Here is a 16,117-nt window from a genome sequence, read left to right on the forward strand (position 1 = left end):
TTTAGTCAAAAAATCTCATTACACTTAAAACAAGACTCATCACTGGAAAAAACAACAATTTTCACCTGTTTCAAGTAGATTTTCACTTAAAATAAGTAGAAAAAACTGCCAGTGGAACAAGATTTTTTTGCTTGTAATGAGAAGATACATCTTGTCCCACTGGTAGATTTTTCTACTTATTTCAAGTGAAAATTGTCAAATAACAAGTTATTTTTCTGGTAATGACTCTTGTTTTAAGTGTAATGAGATTTTTTGACTAAAAATGAGACATTTTAACTAGAAATAAGACAAATATTCCTGGTAAGATTTTGAGTTTTTCAGTGTATATATTATATATAGATATTGGGGCGGCAGTAGCTCAGGTGGTAGAGCGGGTCGTCCAATGATCCGAAGGTCGGCGGTTCGAATCCCGCTCTGTCCCAGTTTGCTGTCGTAGTGTCCTTGGGCAAGACACCTTACCCACCTTGCCTCGTGTGAATGTGTATGAATGTGTATGAATGTTGGTGGTGGTCGGAGGGGCCGTTAGGCGCGATATGGCAGCCACGCTTCTGTCAGTCTGCCCCAGGGCAGCTGTGGCTACAGATGTAGTTTACCACCACCGGAGAGAATGTGTATGGATGAATAATGATCTCTGTAAAGCGCTCTGGGTGCCTAGAAGGGTGCTATATAAATCCAAGTCATTATTATTATTATTATTATATATTGAACTGTTTTGTTTTTCTTTAAATGAATGAAATAAAGAATAAAGAAGTTTGTTCATCGGTGCTCATGTTGTTTACTTTCACATGCTCCATTATTTCAGAAGGAATGTGGCGGCTGCACGAGTGTGTGTGGGTCACCGCCTGCAGGTGTCACATCCACCTGATTGGAGCCACTTCAGCACCCCGGGGTGTCACACAGGAAGCACCAGCTTAATAAACAGGTACCAATTAATCTTAAATGAGTCCACTGACTCTTGACGGGCCGTGGATGATAAATGGCTCAGAAACTGGAGCTATCTACTCCACATTTCACACAGTAAGATCCAAAGTGCATGGAACAAGAAGTACCGCACAGCGCAGAAGAAACAACCCTCAGTGGGGCTTTATTTCATGTGAATAATTAATTATACAGACCAGTTATGAAAAAGTAATGCATATGCTTTATGAAGTCGGGGCTTTTGATGAATATATGCGTACTTATGGATAGTTTTGAGTGGATAAACAAATACTTAAAATGTACAAAGTAAAGCTATCATCTAAAGCAAATTAAAAACTTTGATTCAAAGCATTGTGACTGATCGTTGGATGAGAAACCGCTGCTCTGGCTTGTGGAGGGAGAATTGTTTTTCTTTATAAATGACAATAAAAAAGTCAATAAAAAAACAGATTATGTGTTAAACATCCCGCCATCTCCCCAACGCAATAATGCAACAACTACAGCAAAGTAAGTGTCTAGACAGCCAACCATGAAATTTAGCTGTGAATCGGCCTTACTTTTTAATGCATTTTTAAAATCTTTTTCGTGTTAAGCCTTTGAATTGTCTTGTACTGTACATGAAATGAGTTATACAAAGAAACTGGCTTTGCAGCTGATCTAAAAGCTTCCAATCAGCGCTTTCAATGGAAACTTCTCGTAACTGAAGAATATTTATTGCAGGATTTATAGCACAAATCGTGCAGAAAGATGATTTTTGCCTCAACAATGGAAACAAGGTCAACTCTGAGCTGTTAGAGGTTTACCACGTCACTATAAAAGCTGAGGACACATGGGACATCTAACTTCCTCATCCTGCCCCGCCAACCGATGACTGTGTTTGTATTTATTCTCCAATACCTTTTTTTTAACAAAACAAAGTCCTGAGTGAATTATCTGGAGGTTTAGCTGATAAAAACACCTCAAGACCCAGATTAAACTGCTGAAGAGCAACACGACAACCTCCGACTCCAGTAGGAGCAAGTCGATAAAACAAATGTACAACGCAACCTGAGCATAAAGGTGAACCTCATAAATTGTGGCCAAGCGTCTGAGGGAATCAGGTTGAGGAAAGTTTCTTTATAAAAAAATAAATAAAATGATTATTTAAAGGAGCATGAGGCTCCTTTTAAGAAATAAGACTCTCTAGCGCCACCCTTCACCACGACGGCCGTCGGGGGTACTGCAGCCAACAGTGAAGCCGGCACGGGAGAACGGGGAGAACGTGCATGCAGCGTCATGTGACGTCACATCCACAGGACAGCGCGGGAAATTCCGGCCCGGAATTGCAGCACATTTTGCAGCACACAGCCTGTTCAAGGCAACGGAGAGATACACTACAGGGCTCATTCGTTTTGGTTTGGAACGCTTCATCTGACATTATTACTAGAAAACTTAAAACGTATACAAATTTTTTTCATAAATCCTGCCTCAAGCTCCTTTAATGAAATCTGTTCTAATTAGGAGCGTCAAACCGGACTAGGATCATAACATGCAGCAAGTTTAATGTGTAATTGTAAGTTTGTTTATCTTAAGTGAGTATAAAGTCTTATCCTGGTTACAATTTAATCGAGCTATAATTGGTGGGTAAAACATTGCTAATTGCGGTTCTAAAGGTAATTTCAGCTGGGAGCAGTGTGAGTCTACAGTCGCTCAAGCAACCCTGTGATTAGAGCTTTACTTTCCAACTCAGAGTTATCCAGTCAAGTGTCCTTGAACAAATACATGAATCCCAGCAGTCGGGGAATCCCACCGGCTTGTGCCTCGACCTCAGCTCTGCCCTGCCTGCAGGAAACAGCAGCTGCAGCAAACTCTCCTCCAAGAACCAGCACGACGAGGTGACGTGGTCAACATGCAGGCCTGCTGCTTCCACACTCCAACGGTCAAAGGCGGACGTACGACGTGGCGACTACGTCACACCTGGACTCAAAGATTCAGCTGTCTGGATATCAGGTGGCCCGGTGTTTGACCCGGGTATAATAGTGGACAGATCTCAAGAGAGGTGGCCACTAAAACCAGCTGGACATGGCAGCAAAGACAGGGCTGAACAAAGAGCAGATCTTGCCCAAAGTAGGCCACAGATATTTCATAAGGACATAAACTGTGTCAACTCGTGGAAAAAGGCCACATTGTAGAGATGCACCGATCGATCGGCCAACAATCGGTATCGGCCCGATAATGCCCCTATCGGTTTCGGAGATCGGAGAATAATAGTTCAAAGCGAGCCGATCAGATGACGTTTACAACAACAAACCACCACAGGAAAGCTTAAGCTACTAAGCTACACTTAAGCCTGAATTATGGTTCTGCATCAAATCGACGCCGTGCCTACGCCGCCACCGTGACGCCGTCGTGAACCCTCACTCCATTTCGTCGCGGTGCAGTTCCCCCCGTGACCACTAATTCGCAATCTTTTCCTGAATGGTTTATCCGGTCACAGTAAATCAAAGAGATAAGGACTATTGTGCAAAAAACCAAAACAAAAAAAAAAAATACACATACACGAAGAAAAGAGCGCTGAAAGTTCACGACTGCTTCAAACCGGAAACCGGAAATGCGTTGCTTCCAAGCAAACCAATCACACCCCTCTCGTCTGCGTTTGGTCTGCGTCGCCTCGAGGCGTAGTTACAATTTTCAGGAGTCAGTGACGGCGTGTGGTCTGCGTCGACTTGTACCACACGCCGTAGGCACGGCATCATTTTGACGCAGAACCATAACTCAGCCTTAACTCTTTGTAAGCTGAGTCTAAGTCGTCTCTAAGAGTTTCTAGAGGGTGAAATATTAAATATTGCCTCAGCCTGAAATAAAACAGTCAATTCATGATACTTTCTCATCTCCTAATTTTTATACCTAATAATACAAAGTCAGTGTTGTGTACATGAGACGACAATATTGACGAATTTATGGATTTCACGCTGTGATCGGCAATATTGGGATCGGCAGATTTTGGAGATTGGTTATCGGCCCTCAAAATCCTGATCGGTGCATCTCTACCACAATGTACATCATTTATATGATATCCCCTTAGTGCTTATTTTGCACTGTTCTCCAACCTCCTAGAGCAGGTTTCACAGGGCCCAGATCATCCATGCTCAGGAACAGCCACGCAATGAGAGCTCTTGGGAATGTCTTCAGCGCTAAAACACGTCCCTGCTTGGGTTGGCTGCTGGGAAGAGGGTGGTGCTGACCCGTTGCTGACTGGATGACATGTAGGCAGGAGATTGTGTTTAGCTGCCTCAATGTCCCCCCTTCAGTACCAATCTTCATTTCTTATTCACAACCACCGGAACAGTGGATGAAAAAAAGAAGAACCAAAAAGGCAACGACAGCCTCAACTCCGTCAATGTTGATCTCATTCTAGTTGGGTTTTCAGTTTTCCTTTTCCACCTTCCTCTTTTATTTATTGGTGGGAGGCAAACATCAAGGTGTGCTGCTGCCGGTGTTCTGCTGCTTTGCCAAAAAAAATGCTACCTAATGGTTTTCTACCTTTGTAGAGCTACAATTGTACTGTGTTTTACTCCCTACACCACTTCCTTTTCCCCCAAGTGGTCCTTGCCGTTATTGTAAATAAGAATGTGTTCCTAATGACCTGCCTGCTTAAATAAAGGAGAATGACTGAATGAATATCAAATAAAGTGATAGAATTGTTGTTTTTTTTCTCTTTATCGTATAATGTTCACAAAGTGTAATGCAATTCATGTCATATGTAAATGTATTTTGAAGGATCAAATACTCCCATACATCCCATATTATCAATTTTACATAGTGCAAGAAATGATGCAAACTTTGAAAATCCACTGTGCGCATGCGCAGAACCACAAAGTAGCATTTCTCTGCAGGTGGCAGAAATTGGCAGAACACCGGCACTTGGTAGGGAGTGGTAGCTTTATAGCGTCTGTCCTTGTCAACCAAATAAAAAAAAAAGTTTATACCACTACTTTAAAAAACACAAACACCCCCCCAGAAGTTGTAAGATGTCGGCGGTGATGAAGCGTTTTGGTGACAACTACGTGAACTGTGTTAAATGATGGTGAAAAACGGCTTTGATGGAGGATGTTTCATGTGAGCTCATGGGTTTGGATGAAAACGTGATTCTATTTGGTGAAAAAAATAAAGAGCAGGAAAATACCTCACGTGTTGTTCGCCGTTTACTCCTCCTGAAAAAGTGAGACTTAAAGAAAAGGGAAACAATTTGGTTAAAAACAAGCATTCAATTTAGTTTACTATTGAAGAAATGTCATGTTCATTCACCTCACCCATACTCATAAAAACTTTGCAGAACTGCTGTATTTGTTAAGATTCAGATAATTCAACTTTCCTGAGATTCCAAACTGACTTAAAGGTATTGTGACATCATTTTTAAAATGCTTTTAACACTATTAAAAGTCTTGGCCAACATCCCTCAAATGTGTCTAAAAGAGTGTAACAAGAAAAACTTCACTCTAGTACTCTTTTCCTGGCTTTTTATTACAGTGTTTTTTTGCGCCGTGAAAAATGCTTCCTTTCCCCCCTTTCCTGTCAATCATTGCTCCGCTCCTCCTCCAAACCTCCTCCTCCTCCAGCCATACGCTCACAGCGGCGTGGGAGAGTTAAGGTGCGGGTATGCTTCTGCGTCAAACACACGCAGAGCACACGGCGCACCCGTGACGTCGTCACGAATCCTTCGGACTTCTCCGTCTCTCCATTTGGTCGTGGTGCAGTACCCCCCGCGGCCACTAGTTAGCGATCTTTTTCTGAATGGTTTATCCGACTTTTTCCGGTCACAGTAAATCAAAGAAATAAGGACAACTATTGTGCAAAAAACAAAAACAAAAAAAATCACACATAAACGAAGAAAAAAGCCCTGGAAGTTCACTACTGATTCAAACCGGAAACCGGAAATGCTTCGCTTTCAAACGAACCAATCACAGCCCTCTCGGTCTGCGTGTGGTCGGCGTCTCCTCGACGCGTAGTTACAATTTTCGGGAGGTGCAGGTCAGTGACGCCGCAGGTGACGGCGTGTCCTCTGCGTGTACAAAAACCACACGCCGTAGACACGGCGTCGTTTTGACGCAGAAGCATAATTCAGCCTTTAAGCCGGGAGCGACAGGCAAAGCACGGAAAAGCACTGTCCCCTTATCTTAAGTCCAGTCAGTGGCCGCGGGTCTTCTTAGCAGTTTTCCTCCGGTGATTAGAACAAAAGAGGCTCTAAACAGCTCCGTGTTAAGCCTGATTTATGGTTCCGCGTTAAATCGACGCAGAGCCTACGCCGTAGGATTCAGCGTATGGTGCGCGTCGCCGCGTAACCCTACCCCGTAGGCTCTGCGTCGGTGTAACGCGGAACCATAAATCAGCCTTTATGGTGCGCTGGAGAGGAGAGGAGACAGGGAGCTGGGTGGAGGGGGCGGTGATTTAGCGGATCGTTACGTAACGATCCGCCACCAAACCACATGCGCCGTTTTTGCATAGTTATGCGGAAAATCCCAGAAAGCACACAATACACTGAATGTTAAAAGTTCGTTGTTTTTTGGGTGTAATTGATGTCAAGACACCCAACAAAACACAAAAAATCAAGAAAAATGTGTTTTTCATGTCACAATCCCTTTAACAATAAGTTCTGACATTAACAAGGTAATTAGTCAACTGAGTGTAAGGAAACGTAAAAACAAAGATGTGTCGGAGGGTCAGTTATTGAAGGTTATTTTGTCAAGTAAGAAGAAAATGTGTTGGCGGGTTTAAGTATTACAGCAATTAAAGTAAGCAACACAGAAATTATCTGCTTTGATAATGGATTTTTAATTCAAGTAGAAGCTACAAAGTTTCTTCTCCTTTTTACCATCCTCAAAAGCTCTTTAATGGGGGCATCTTGTCATCGACCGCTCCTCAAAATCACTTTGCCGATCTCTGCCTGAGCTCCCCTGCCCCTCTCGACTCCATTGTTGTCTGTTCTCTTCCTTCATCTATCCTTCTTGTCTGTCGGGTCTCATTTCACTTTCATTCTGCCAGGCTGCCATTTCCTCCAATTCTCTCCCTCAATTTATTCTTTTGAAGACGGAGGCTCCACCTCCCTCTGCACTTTTCTCTCAATTTATACTGGCCGCTTACAACTATTTTTTTTAAATAAACTCACGTCTCTAGTGCCCCCGTCCCTTCCAAAGCCTTAAATTGATCCCTTTTTCTGTCCTGCTGCTTTACTGTATGTAAAGTATCTCGTGACACTCGAGTCCCCATTCTGTTTCAGTTTCCTTTAGTGTTGGGTTGAGGTCCAACCCACTGCTTTTCAAGTGGAAACTAGGTCACAACTTCAGAGGTACAGAGAAACATTAATGAGAAGAAAAAAGTTTACAAAAGAGAAGGCTATTCATTTGCTATGTAAGTCTGTCTTAAGTGAGGGAAATGAACCCCCCCATCCCTTTTGGCTGAAGTAACAGCGTATAAGATGTAAGATGTTCTGGAGATCAGCTGAAAGACCTTTTCTCTTTTTTGGGGGGGTTTCAATAGTTCTCTCTTTTGTCTTGAGCCCCACACAGCCAAAGTCATTAGTGGAAATACGTTGGGATATTTTTATTTAAGAGCTTTGATCTGTAACTCCTGAAAGTAATTGATGGTTGTCAGGGAAACGCGGCCAGCGGTGTACGGGGCAATGATTCTTTACATTTGCACTGGACTCTTCTGTTTTTAAAAGTCTTATGGAGAAATTCTGGAAAATATTAAGAAACTAAAGGTTTGGCATACATTAAAAACAAAAACAAGCTGCTGAAAAGTCAGCTGGAGTCGTGAGCAGCTATGAAGAGACAGAGCTCCTGGTAGATCTGGTCGTTCCTTATCTCCATCTAGATCCCTTTTTAATTCTCTCCTCAGCACCAGGTTTATGAACATCTGCACTTCAGAGTTGGATCATGAAACAGACTTTTGTGCTGCCATTGCTGGTGGAATAAAATGAACATAAAGCCGCGAGTCGCCGTTTCTCTGATGTCACATCCTGACTCAGACGTCTGACTCCAACCCCCCGACCAATCAGTGGCCTGTAGTGTGATGATGTCAGATACAGCCGACTCAGCTACTTAGAACCTCGGCAGAATAGTTACAGAAAAAGTATCTACTCAGCACGTTAGACCCCTGGTGGGAAAGAGCGAGTGGAGTCGGGCTGAGTAGGAAAAGCTCCATTAGAATCACTTGCAAATGACACCTCGACCTCTTTATGCATAAAACCTCAAAACTGTTTATCAAAAACATTAAAATGAGCAACACGTTTTATCTTTTTCTGCATCACAATGTTTGACTGATTCAGTTTCCTGATAGTTTTCTTTTTGCGATGCATCAATAATGATCTTCATCTTTTATTCATCAACGTTGTCATTAGGGGAAGATGACGGAGCAGCCGAGACGCACCTGGGAAATATCCTCTTAATCTCATTCACAAAGTCAGTCATTACAGCTTGGATACATTTTCTAACAGCTATTATACAAATTCCCATCCTTCACAACTTTCTGAACTTCCACTTCCACTGCTGTCTTACTTAAATCTACTTTTCAGGTATTTCCCTTCCTTCAGTTCAATTCTCTTTTAAAATCATTACTATCTGCACAATACTGCAAAAGCCAAAGCAAAAAAACTAATTACAGAGGGGAACAAAAGAGGCAGGGGCACAAAACTCAAACAAATAAACCCTTCATCATGGAAAATGTGCTTTTACAAATGGAACAAAAGTACGGAGCTAAAACTCCATTTGTTGTTTTGATATCTCTCAGGGTAATCATATTAAACCAATTTACCCGCAGAGGGCAGGGCACATCTTAGATGAAAATAGCTTGTTCAGTTAAATTGTTTGTGTCACTGTGAAAGTCTTTAAACATTTATAACCTGGCCTCTGGAAAAACTAATTCAAGGAATCCTGTTATTGAAGCTGTGAAAACTGCTACAGAAATACTGAGGGATACAAGTCCTGCAGCAACGAAGTCACACGGATCCACGTCTGCTTGCAGTGAGATAAGAAGTTATCGTTTAAAAATGCAGCATTCTTTCACGGCTGCTGAGCAGGACCTGTGTGCCAGATATGTCCATTTTAAAATGACCAAGTTTACACAAGGAACCAAATCAGTGAGCATTTTTGTTTTTTTCCAAACAGGTGGTGCAGATAACCCCCCCGCCCAAAAAAAAAAATAACCAAAACAGATATGAGACTTATTCTTTGCATATTCTGCCCACAGATACAGTAAACTTCCTTTTAAAAATAAATGTTTTCAATCTCTAGATGCCTTCAAAGTTAAACTGACATGGCTGTGTTTATTGTTACTTTACAGCACGGTTTTTGCTGACATATTCCAGGCTCTATTTTAACCTTTTTTCTGTCAAGATTTATTTTTTGTGATTTTATTATGCATTTGATTTACATTCTTATGTTGTCCACCCCTCCGTCCCCCTTTTACTTTCATGTCAATGTCCCTGTAAAGAACTTAGAGCTGCCGTTGTGTATGAAATGTGCAGCACAAATAAAACGCACTGTTGCCGCTGGACGAAAATGACCTGTGCAGTTGCAGTTATTCTTTAATCACTTCCCGTTTGACTACAGTTTGCAGACATTGATCCCTGCTGATCTGGACTTTTGTTTATAAGTCTCTGTCTAAGGTTTAATGTTGATTAAACTATGTTTATTTGCCAAAAATATCAGATCATTACGTATACCTGGTAGCGTTAGGCTAAAGTTGTAGCGTCAGACCACATACCACATCTGCCATAATCACGTGATTATGCAAATTATTATTCTAAGTTATTCTAGAAAGAGGAATGGTGGTCATGCAGATCTGTGCAGGTCAGAGTATCATAACTTTGAGTTGTAGTCGCCATGTGTATTTTTGTCATATTTGTTGAAATTAACACTACTTTCTCATATTATTACATACTCCTGAACAGAGATGTTGGCCGGTTCCAGTGACGTCTTCAAGACTTTAACCCGTCTTTTTGCGAGGTGTGGGTCACGAAAATGTTTAAGAGTCTTAGCGAAGTACATTTTCAAACTCCTTTCATTCATTGGAATACAATTACCTAAAATACATTCAATGACTCCAGTTAGCTTTGGTTCTGTGATTCGTGTTCAGTAAATATACTTGAAATTAGGGCTGCACGATTCTGGACAAAATGAGAATCACGATTTTTTTGCTTAGAATTGAGATCACGATTCTCTCACGATTTTTTTCCAATATAAAATTTATTGCACTTATTACTTTAACTTTGCAACAGCTGAACAAAAATATAATAACAATAAACATCTCTTGTCTTCTTTACACAAACCCTTGAATAATTTAAACAATAATAACAATTTAACAATATTTGTTCCTCCCTGAGTTGAACACCCTTTCAGAAAGGGGACTTGTAACAGATCCTGTAGTTCTGAGGCAACAAATTATTCCTCTGGCTGCTTTTTGCTGTAACAGCTGACATTGAACATAAAAACAATAAACATCTCTCTTGTCTTTAAATAATTTTAACAATAACAATTTTAACAATATTTATGTGCAATATGTGTCAGGTGATGAGAAAGGTAGATGTTTCTCCAAATGTAATCCACAATCATTAACAAAATATAACAAACATGACAACATGATAGTTGACCATGACAGGACTACAACAACCTAGAACATAGGCCTAGTCCTTTTTTTGGCAGCCATCTTTAAAAAAAAAAAAAAAATTTTTTTTTTTTTTTTTTTTTTAAATCGTCGTCATTTGGAAATGAGATCGCGTTCAAGCATGAATCGAGATCGCGATTTTTTAACGATTAATCGTGCAGCCCTACTTGAAATTATAATTGTGTGTTATCTGCTTAGGAACACCATACGTGTTTATTACTGTACTGCAGTAGAGTCTTTGTAACCTGCTTTTCATCTAAATCAATCAGAAAAAGCATGCTTGGATGTTTTTATGCAAGTTCTTTTCATAAGTATACAAAACATTCACCGAGACTGAGATAAAAAGGCGTTTCCCTGCATTGTGAGTGTAGTGAATGCATGCTACTCATGTCCACATGTGCCACGTGTCACACAAGGAGCAAAAGCACCCCAGGCACCAACCAAATTAGCACAAGTGCAGGTCTTTGGTGCATGAAATCACTTCCAGTGGCTGAAAAACACCTTCCACCTTCCACCCTCTTCACCCTGCAGTCCCATTGTCCTTTTCTGCCCGAGTCAGGGTTAATTTCTGGAAAGCCTGCTCTGGGCTGTCCTGCCATGCGTTTTCAACACGAGGTGCGACTGAGCTGCTTTCACAGAACATCCGTCACGTCCACAAGAAAAGAAACCCGGTCATCCATTTTTAGATGGGATTACTCGAGTTAATCACACATTGCTGCATTAATTCAGCTGACTGTAATACTTGGTAAGACCAGTGTAGAAAACTCTGAATCGCTAAACTTTCTTAGGCAACATCCATTAGGAAAAAGAAGAATTATAGCTGATGTTTGTTTTTTGGATCACTATCAATTCCAAGGTTTTGTTTAAAAATTTTAAAGTGATGACATGTTCTTTTGACAGCATTAGTGTTTTGCAAATTCATTTATTTTAAATGGTCTTGATTATGTATTTAACATATTCTGAGCTGGTGTCCTCCATCAAAGACTTCTGCAACTACATTTCAGAATAATTTACTTGTTTTGCAGCTCCAGGTGGGATGAGGCGTGGATGTGCACTGCCCTTCGTCCAAGACAAACCTCTCCATGGGAGACCAACAAAGAAGCCTTGAACGTTGATCTTTTGAACTGTAAAGGCTGCGGCGTGCTGTTTTAAGCCCTAATGCTGCAGCGAGTGTACACCCGACGGTTCCCTCAAATGCCACTGCCATTAATTATGTTCATTGTTTTGTTTTTCTCCATTTTACGGAAGAGTATTAGGGCCAGGCAGGAGAAAAATAAAAATATTTTAGAGGAAGATTTTTTTTTTCATTATGCACTTATGCAAAGTCGAAATGTCAAGAAAAAAGTCAAAATGTCGAGAAAAAAAGTCAAAATGTCGAGATTAATGTTGAAATGTTGAGAAAAAAGGCAAAATTTCGACTTTATTCTTGAAATTGTATTTCAACATTAAAGGAGCTGTATGTAAGAGCAATAATAAAACGAATCATAAAATGACCCCGATATGACAACATACATTTAAAAATCATGTTCATTTCAAATACTTATGTCACTGACAACAGCACTCAAGCCAGGATATTCCAGTTTAAAAAGAGGAGTTGCAGCCCTCAACTGATGTTTATGTTGTCATTTTTTGTTTTGGCCTGAAGCTCCACCCTCCACCTATCTCCCAATCACCAAGTCAGTATTGTTTCTGAAGCTCCACCCTCCACCTATCTCCCAATCACCAAGTCAGTATTGTTTCTGAAGCTCCACCCTCCACCTATCTCCCAATCACCAAGTCAGTATTGTTTCTGAAGCTCCACCCTCCACCTATCTCCCAATCACCAAGTCAGTATTGTTTCTGAAGCTCCACCCTCCACCTATCTCCCAATCACCAAGTCAGTATTGTTTCTGAAGCTCCACCCTCCACCTATCTCCCAATCACCAAGTCAGTATTGTTTCTGAAGCTCCACCCTCCACCTATCTCCCAATCACCAAGTCAGTATTGTTTCGGCATCCGGGTTGCCAGCTCGGCTCTAATTATGGCAGCCATGGCAGCCTACGTTCCTGCTGCATTCTGCAGCCTACCTGGCAACCTCTGGTCGGGGGGAGGAGGGGGAGGGTACACGCCGCTCAACAATATTTTGAAAGTGACTGCAGTACCAGTTTTGGACATTTCTTACAGACGGCTCCTTTAATCCCGACATTTCAACATTTTTTTTCTCAAAGTGCACAATAAAAAAAAAAAATCTTCCCCTCTTAAATATTTTTTCTCCTGCAAAACTGATCTATACCATTTTGAATTGACCATTTTGAAAGGTTCGAAAAAATGTATTATTTTATTTATAGTTAACGGTTCTCTTGAAGAAAAGACTGTCTAATAGAACATTAAATCCAGAGTTAAGAAGGACGTCATGATCTTGAAATAAAATAAAACTGAAATGTTTTTTGCAGCGAAACAAACATTTAAGACTACTTTACAAAGTTCATAGTGAAAGGCGCCGGGATATCGTGCAAAGCCCAAGTACCTGGATGTGTTGTTCTGACTTAACCTACTGGGAGAGGAAATGTTAGACCATTAAAATAGAAAGTATTTTCCAGATTATGTGATGCTGTACAAGTGGTTTCAACCCCCAGAGGTGTTTGTTCCTGCAGGTTCTGCCAGCAGCGCTGGAACCAGCAGCGCTAAACCAGCGTGTATTTGTGATGGGTAACTGAGCTGAGCTGGTGAATGGAAACAGGAAGAACCAGCAGCGCTGAAACCAGCGTGTATTTGTGATGGGTAACTGAGCTGGTGAATGGAAACAGGAAGAACCAGCAGCCGCAGGGAGGTCGGCACACAAGCGCACAGGCCGGGCCTGGCAGAGACGCTGAGGCCTCGTGCACGAGCAGTCGGATGCTCGTTTCCTCTCTCGCAGGTCGAGATCAAACACACGGCTTTGCTGTCACTTCGTCTGAATAAACAGACAAATCCTTCCTGCCTGTTGAGTCTCGCTGCACAGAAATCTTCTATTCCTAATCACACATGTTCACGCCGGTCAGGCATTAAACTGGACTGGTTAACAACAATGAGAATCTTACTTGACTCCGTTTGTATCATGCAGTATATGAGCTGTAGATTTAGAGAGATTTGATTAGTTTGACCTGAACGTTCATGTTCTGTGACGTGTGGATTCTACATTTACATTTCAAAATGTCTCATTAATGGTTCCTGGATGCAGTTCTTCTGTCTCTCGCTCTTCTTTTTTTTAACCTCCAGCTAAAAGTCAGATGGGTGCCCATCAACAACTCCTGCAATGCCAAAATTAAACACTGGATTGGATCCCAGTACAATCTCGGTTTATTCTGAAATTCTGAGTGTGTAAAATGGAATATTTTTTGTTGTTTGGTTCTGGCTGGTTTCAACAATTTAAAGGAGCTTGAGGCCGGATTTATGAAAAAAATCCGTATACATTTTAAGTTTTCTAGTAATAATGTCAGATGAAGCGTTCCAAACCAAAAAGAATGATTCCTCTAGTGTATCTCTCCGTTGCCTTGAACAGGCTGTTGCTGCAAAATGTGCTGCAATTCGGTCCCGAATTTCCCGCGCTGTCCTGTGGATGTGATGTCACATGACGCTGCATGTGCGTTCTCCCCGTTCTCCCGTGCCGGCTTCACTGTTGGCTGCAGTACCCCCAACGGCCGTCGTGGTGAAGGGTGGCGCTAGAGAGTCTCATTTCTTAAAAGGAGCCTCAAGCTCCTTTAAGTGTGGAATTCCATTATATCTTAGATTATTTTTGTTTAGATTTAGTCATGTTTTAATTGTAAGGATTGTGTTTTATTGTTTTATGTGTACAATGTTGGACCCCAGGAAGAATAGTCTTCACTGCAGTGAGGACTAATGGGGATCTGTAATAAATAAATAAATAAATCTCCAGGTTGTTGCTAGCTGACATTCATAAACCTTTCAACAGCCGTCAGCCTTTCAATTAGGACTACATGACAATTACATTAAAATCAGCGCCACAAAGACAGATCTGACCACAGTCCAAGGAACAAAAGCAAAAAGCTTCCCATGATCATGAAGTAACTCAGTCCCCAGTTTTCCCTCCAGATCATTTGCAGTCGTGATAACACTCTTAAAATGAATCACCACAGCAATGATTGCACTGAGCTGAGGATCCAGCCAAACCAATTCTGAAAGTTAATGTGAAATCTCCCATTCAGGCCGAGCAACAGCACCAGCAGCAGCTCCAGCAGCAGCACTGATCCTGCACAGGCCAGTGCTCGTCTGAGGAAGAAAAAAAGGCTGAAGCCGTTTCAATAAAAGTGCATGAATTCCCAACCAGGGACACAGATCTGAAGTCCACAGATTTACACGTCCCGAGGCGAGATCATCTTCCTACCACACGCTAGTTTTTCCTTTTTTTCCCCCCAAAAAGCATGACAAACACTTGTGATCTTACAGAACGGTTAGAAATCAAGTCTGAAACAAAAAATGAAAATAAAGACGGCTGGTAGAGTTGGCTCATTCCACACGATGGAGAAATAGCTCCACTGTGGATTAGTGCAACCACTGAAACATTAACAAGTAGAGATGCACCGAATGTTCGGTAACCCAAATTGTTCAGCGGAAAATAGCAAAAAAAAAACCTTTCGGTGTTCGGTGGAATAAGTGGGGGAAAAAAACAAACAATTAATAACGGCGTGTTTAGATGACGCAATCAAACAGCGAACAGCATGGAGTCAGGGGCGTGCGGTGTTAAATGCAGCAAACATGTCAGCAGTGTGGAAGTATTTCAAAGTGGCTGAGAATGATACGAGAAAAGCAGAGGACACGAGAAATGATCCAGGCTGAGTTGGATTTCCCACCGACAACTCTGTATGTCATACGATTCAAAAGTTATGGCAGAAAATAGGATCTATCAAATATCAACCAATCAGAAGAAGGGGCAGGGCTAATTTGCACCAATTATGTTCAAGGACTCAAAACCGAGTCAGATGACACCACCCACGAGTCTTTATGTCAAACCATTCAAAAGTTATAGGAACTATCAAATATGGACCAATCAGATGAAAGGGGGGCACGCTTTTTGGCGTCTATTGTCGCCACGGTAAAGATTTCGACTGAGAAAAGTAATGTGTCGTCGCAGGATGGAGACACACATTTTGATGTATAACACACCTGGGTGCACATTACGGTTTGGGCCGTATTAACTGCCGAAGGAATGGTATAAATTTCGCCAAAATGACACGATTAATTCAAAATGGCCGACTTCCTGTTCGGTTGCGACATGATACAGGTGTGTACCGATTTTAGTGCATGTACGTCAAACCGTATTGTGGGGCTTGAGGCACAAAGTTTTCTAGGGGGCGCTGTTGAGCCATTAGGCCACGCCCATTAATGCAAACCATTAAATATCACATTTATCGCCAGGCCTGGCTTGGTGCAAAAAGGCCCTAATTTCATCGGAAAAATAACAAGGAAAAAACTCCTACAGATACAATAGGGCCTTCGCACTGTAAGTGCCCGGGCCCTAATAATTAGGTAGACATCTTGTATGGGAAAGGGATTGATTTTCTTTTTCTTTATTTGTTCT

At 41.6% G+C, this 16,117-nt stretch overlaps 1 protein-coding gene across 3 annotated transcripts in view; it reads right to left on the reverse strand.

Annotated features, from left to right (window-relative positions):
• LOC133463518 (kinesin-like protein KIF20B) overlaps window positions 1-16,117 on the reverse strand; it is a 73,966-nt gene that overhangs the window by 13,680 nt on the left and 44,169 nt on the right. For 2 of the 3 annotated variants that reach the window (XM_061745089.1, XM_061745087.1), the window contains one exon: window positions 5,084-5,125. The exons of the other annotated variant lie outside the window; for it this stretch is intronic. In XM_061745089.1, coding sequence (XP_061601073.1) covers window positions 5,084-5,125 — 42 coding nt within the window. The remainder of the gene's footprint in view (window positions 1-5,083; window positions 5,126-16,117) is intronic. 3 annotated transcript variants of the gene reach the window in all.

Source organism: Cololabis saira, chromosome 17 (genome assembly GCF_033807715.1).
Source record: "Cololabis saira isolate AMF1-May2022 chromosome 17, fColSai1.1, whole genome shotgun sequence".
Lineage (NCBI taxonomy): Eukaryota > Metazoa > Chordata > Actinopteri > Beloniformes > Belonidae > Cololabis > Cololabis saira.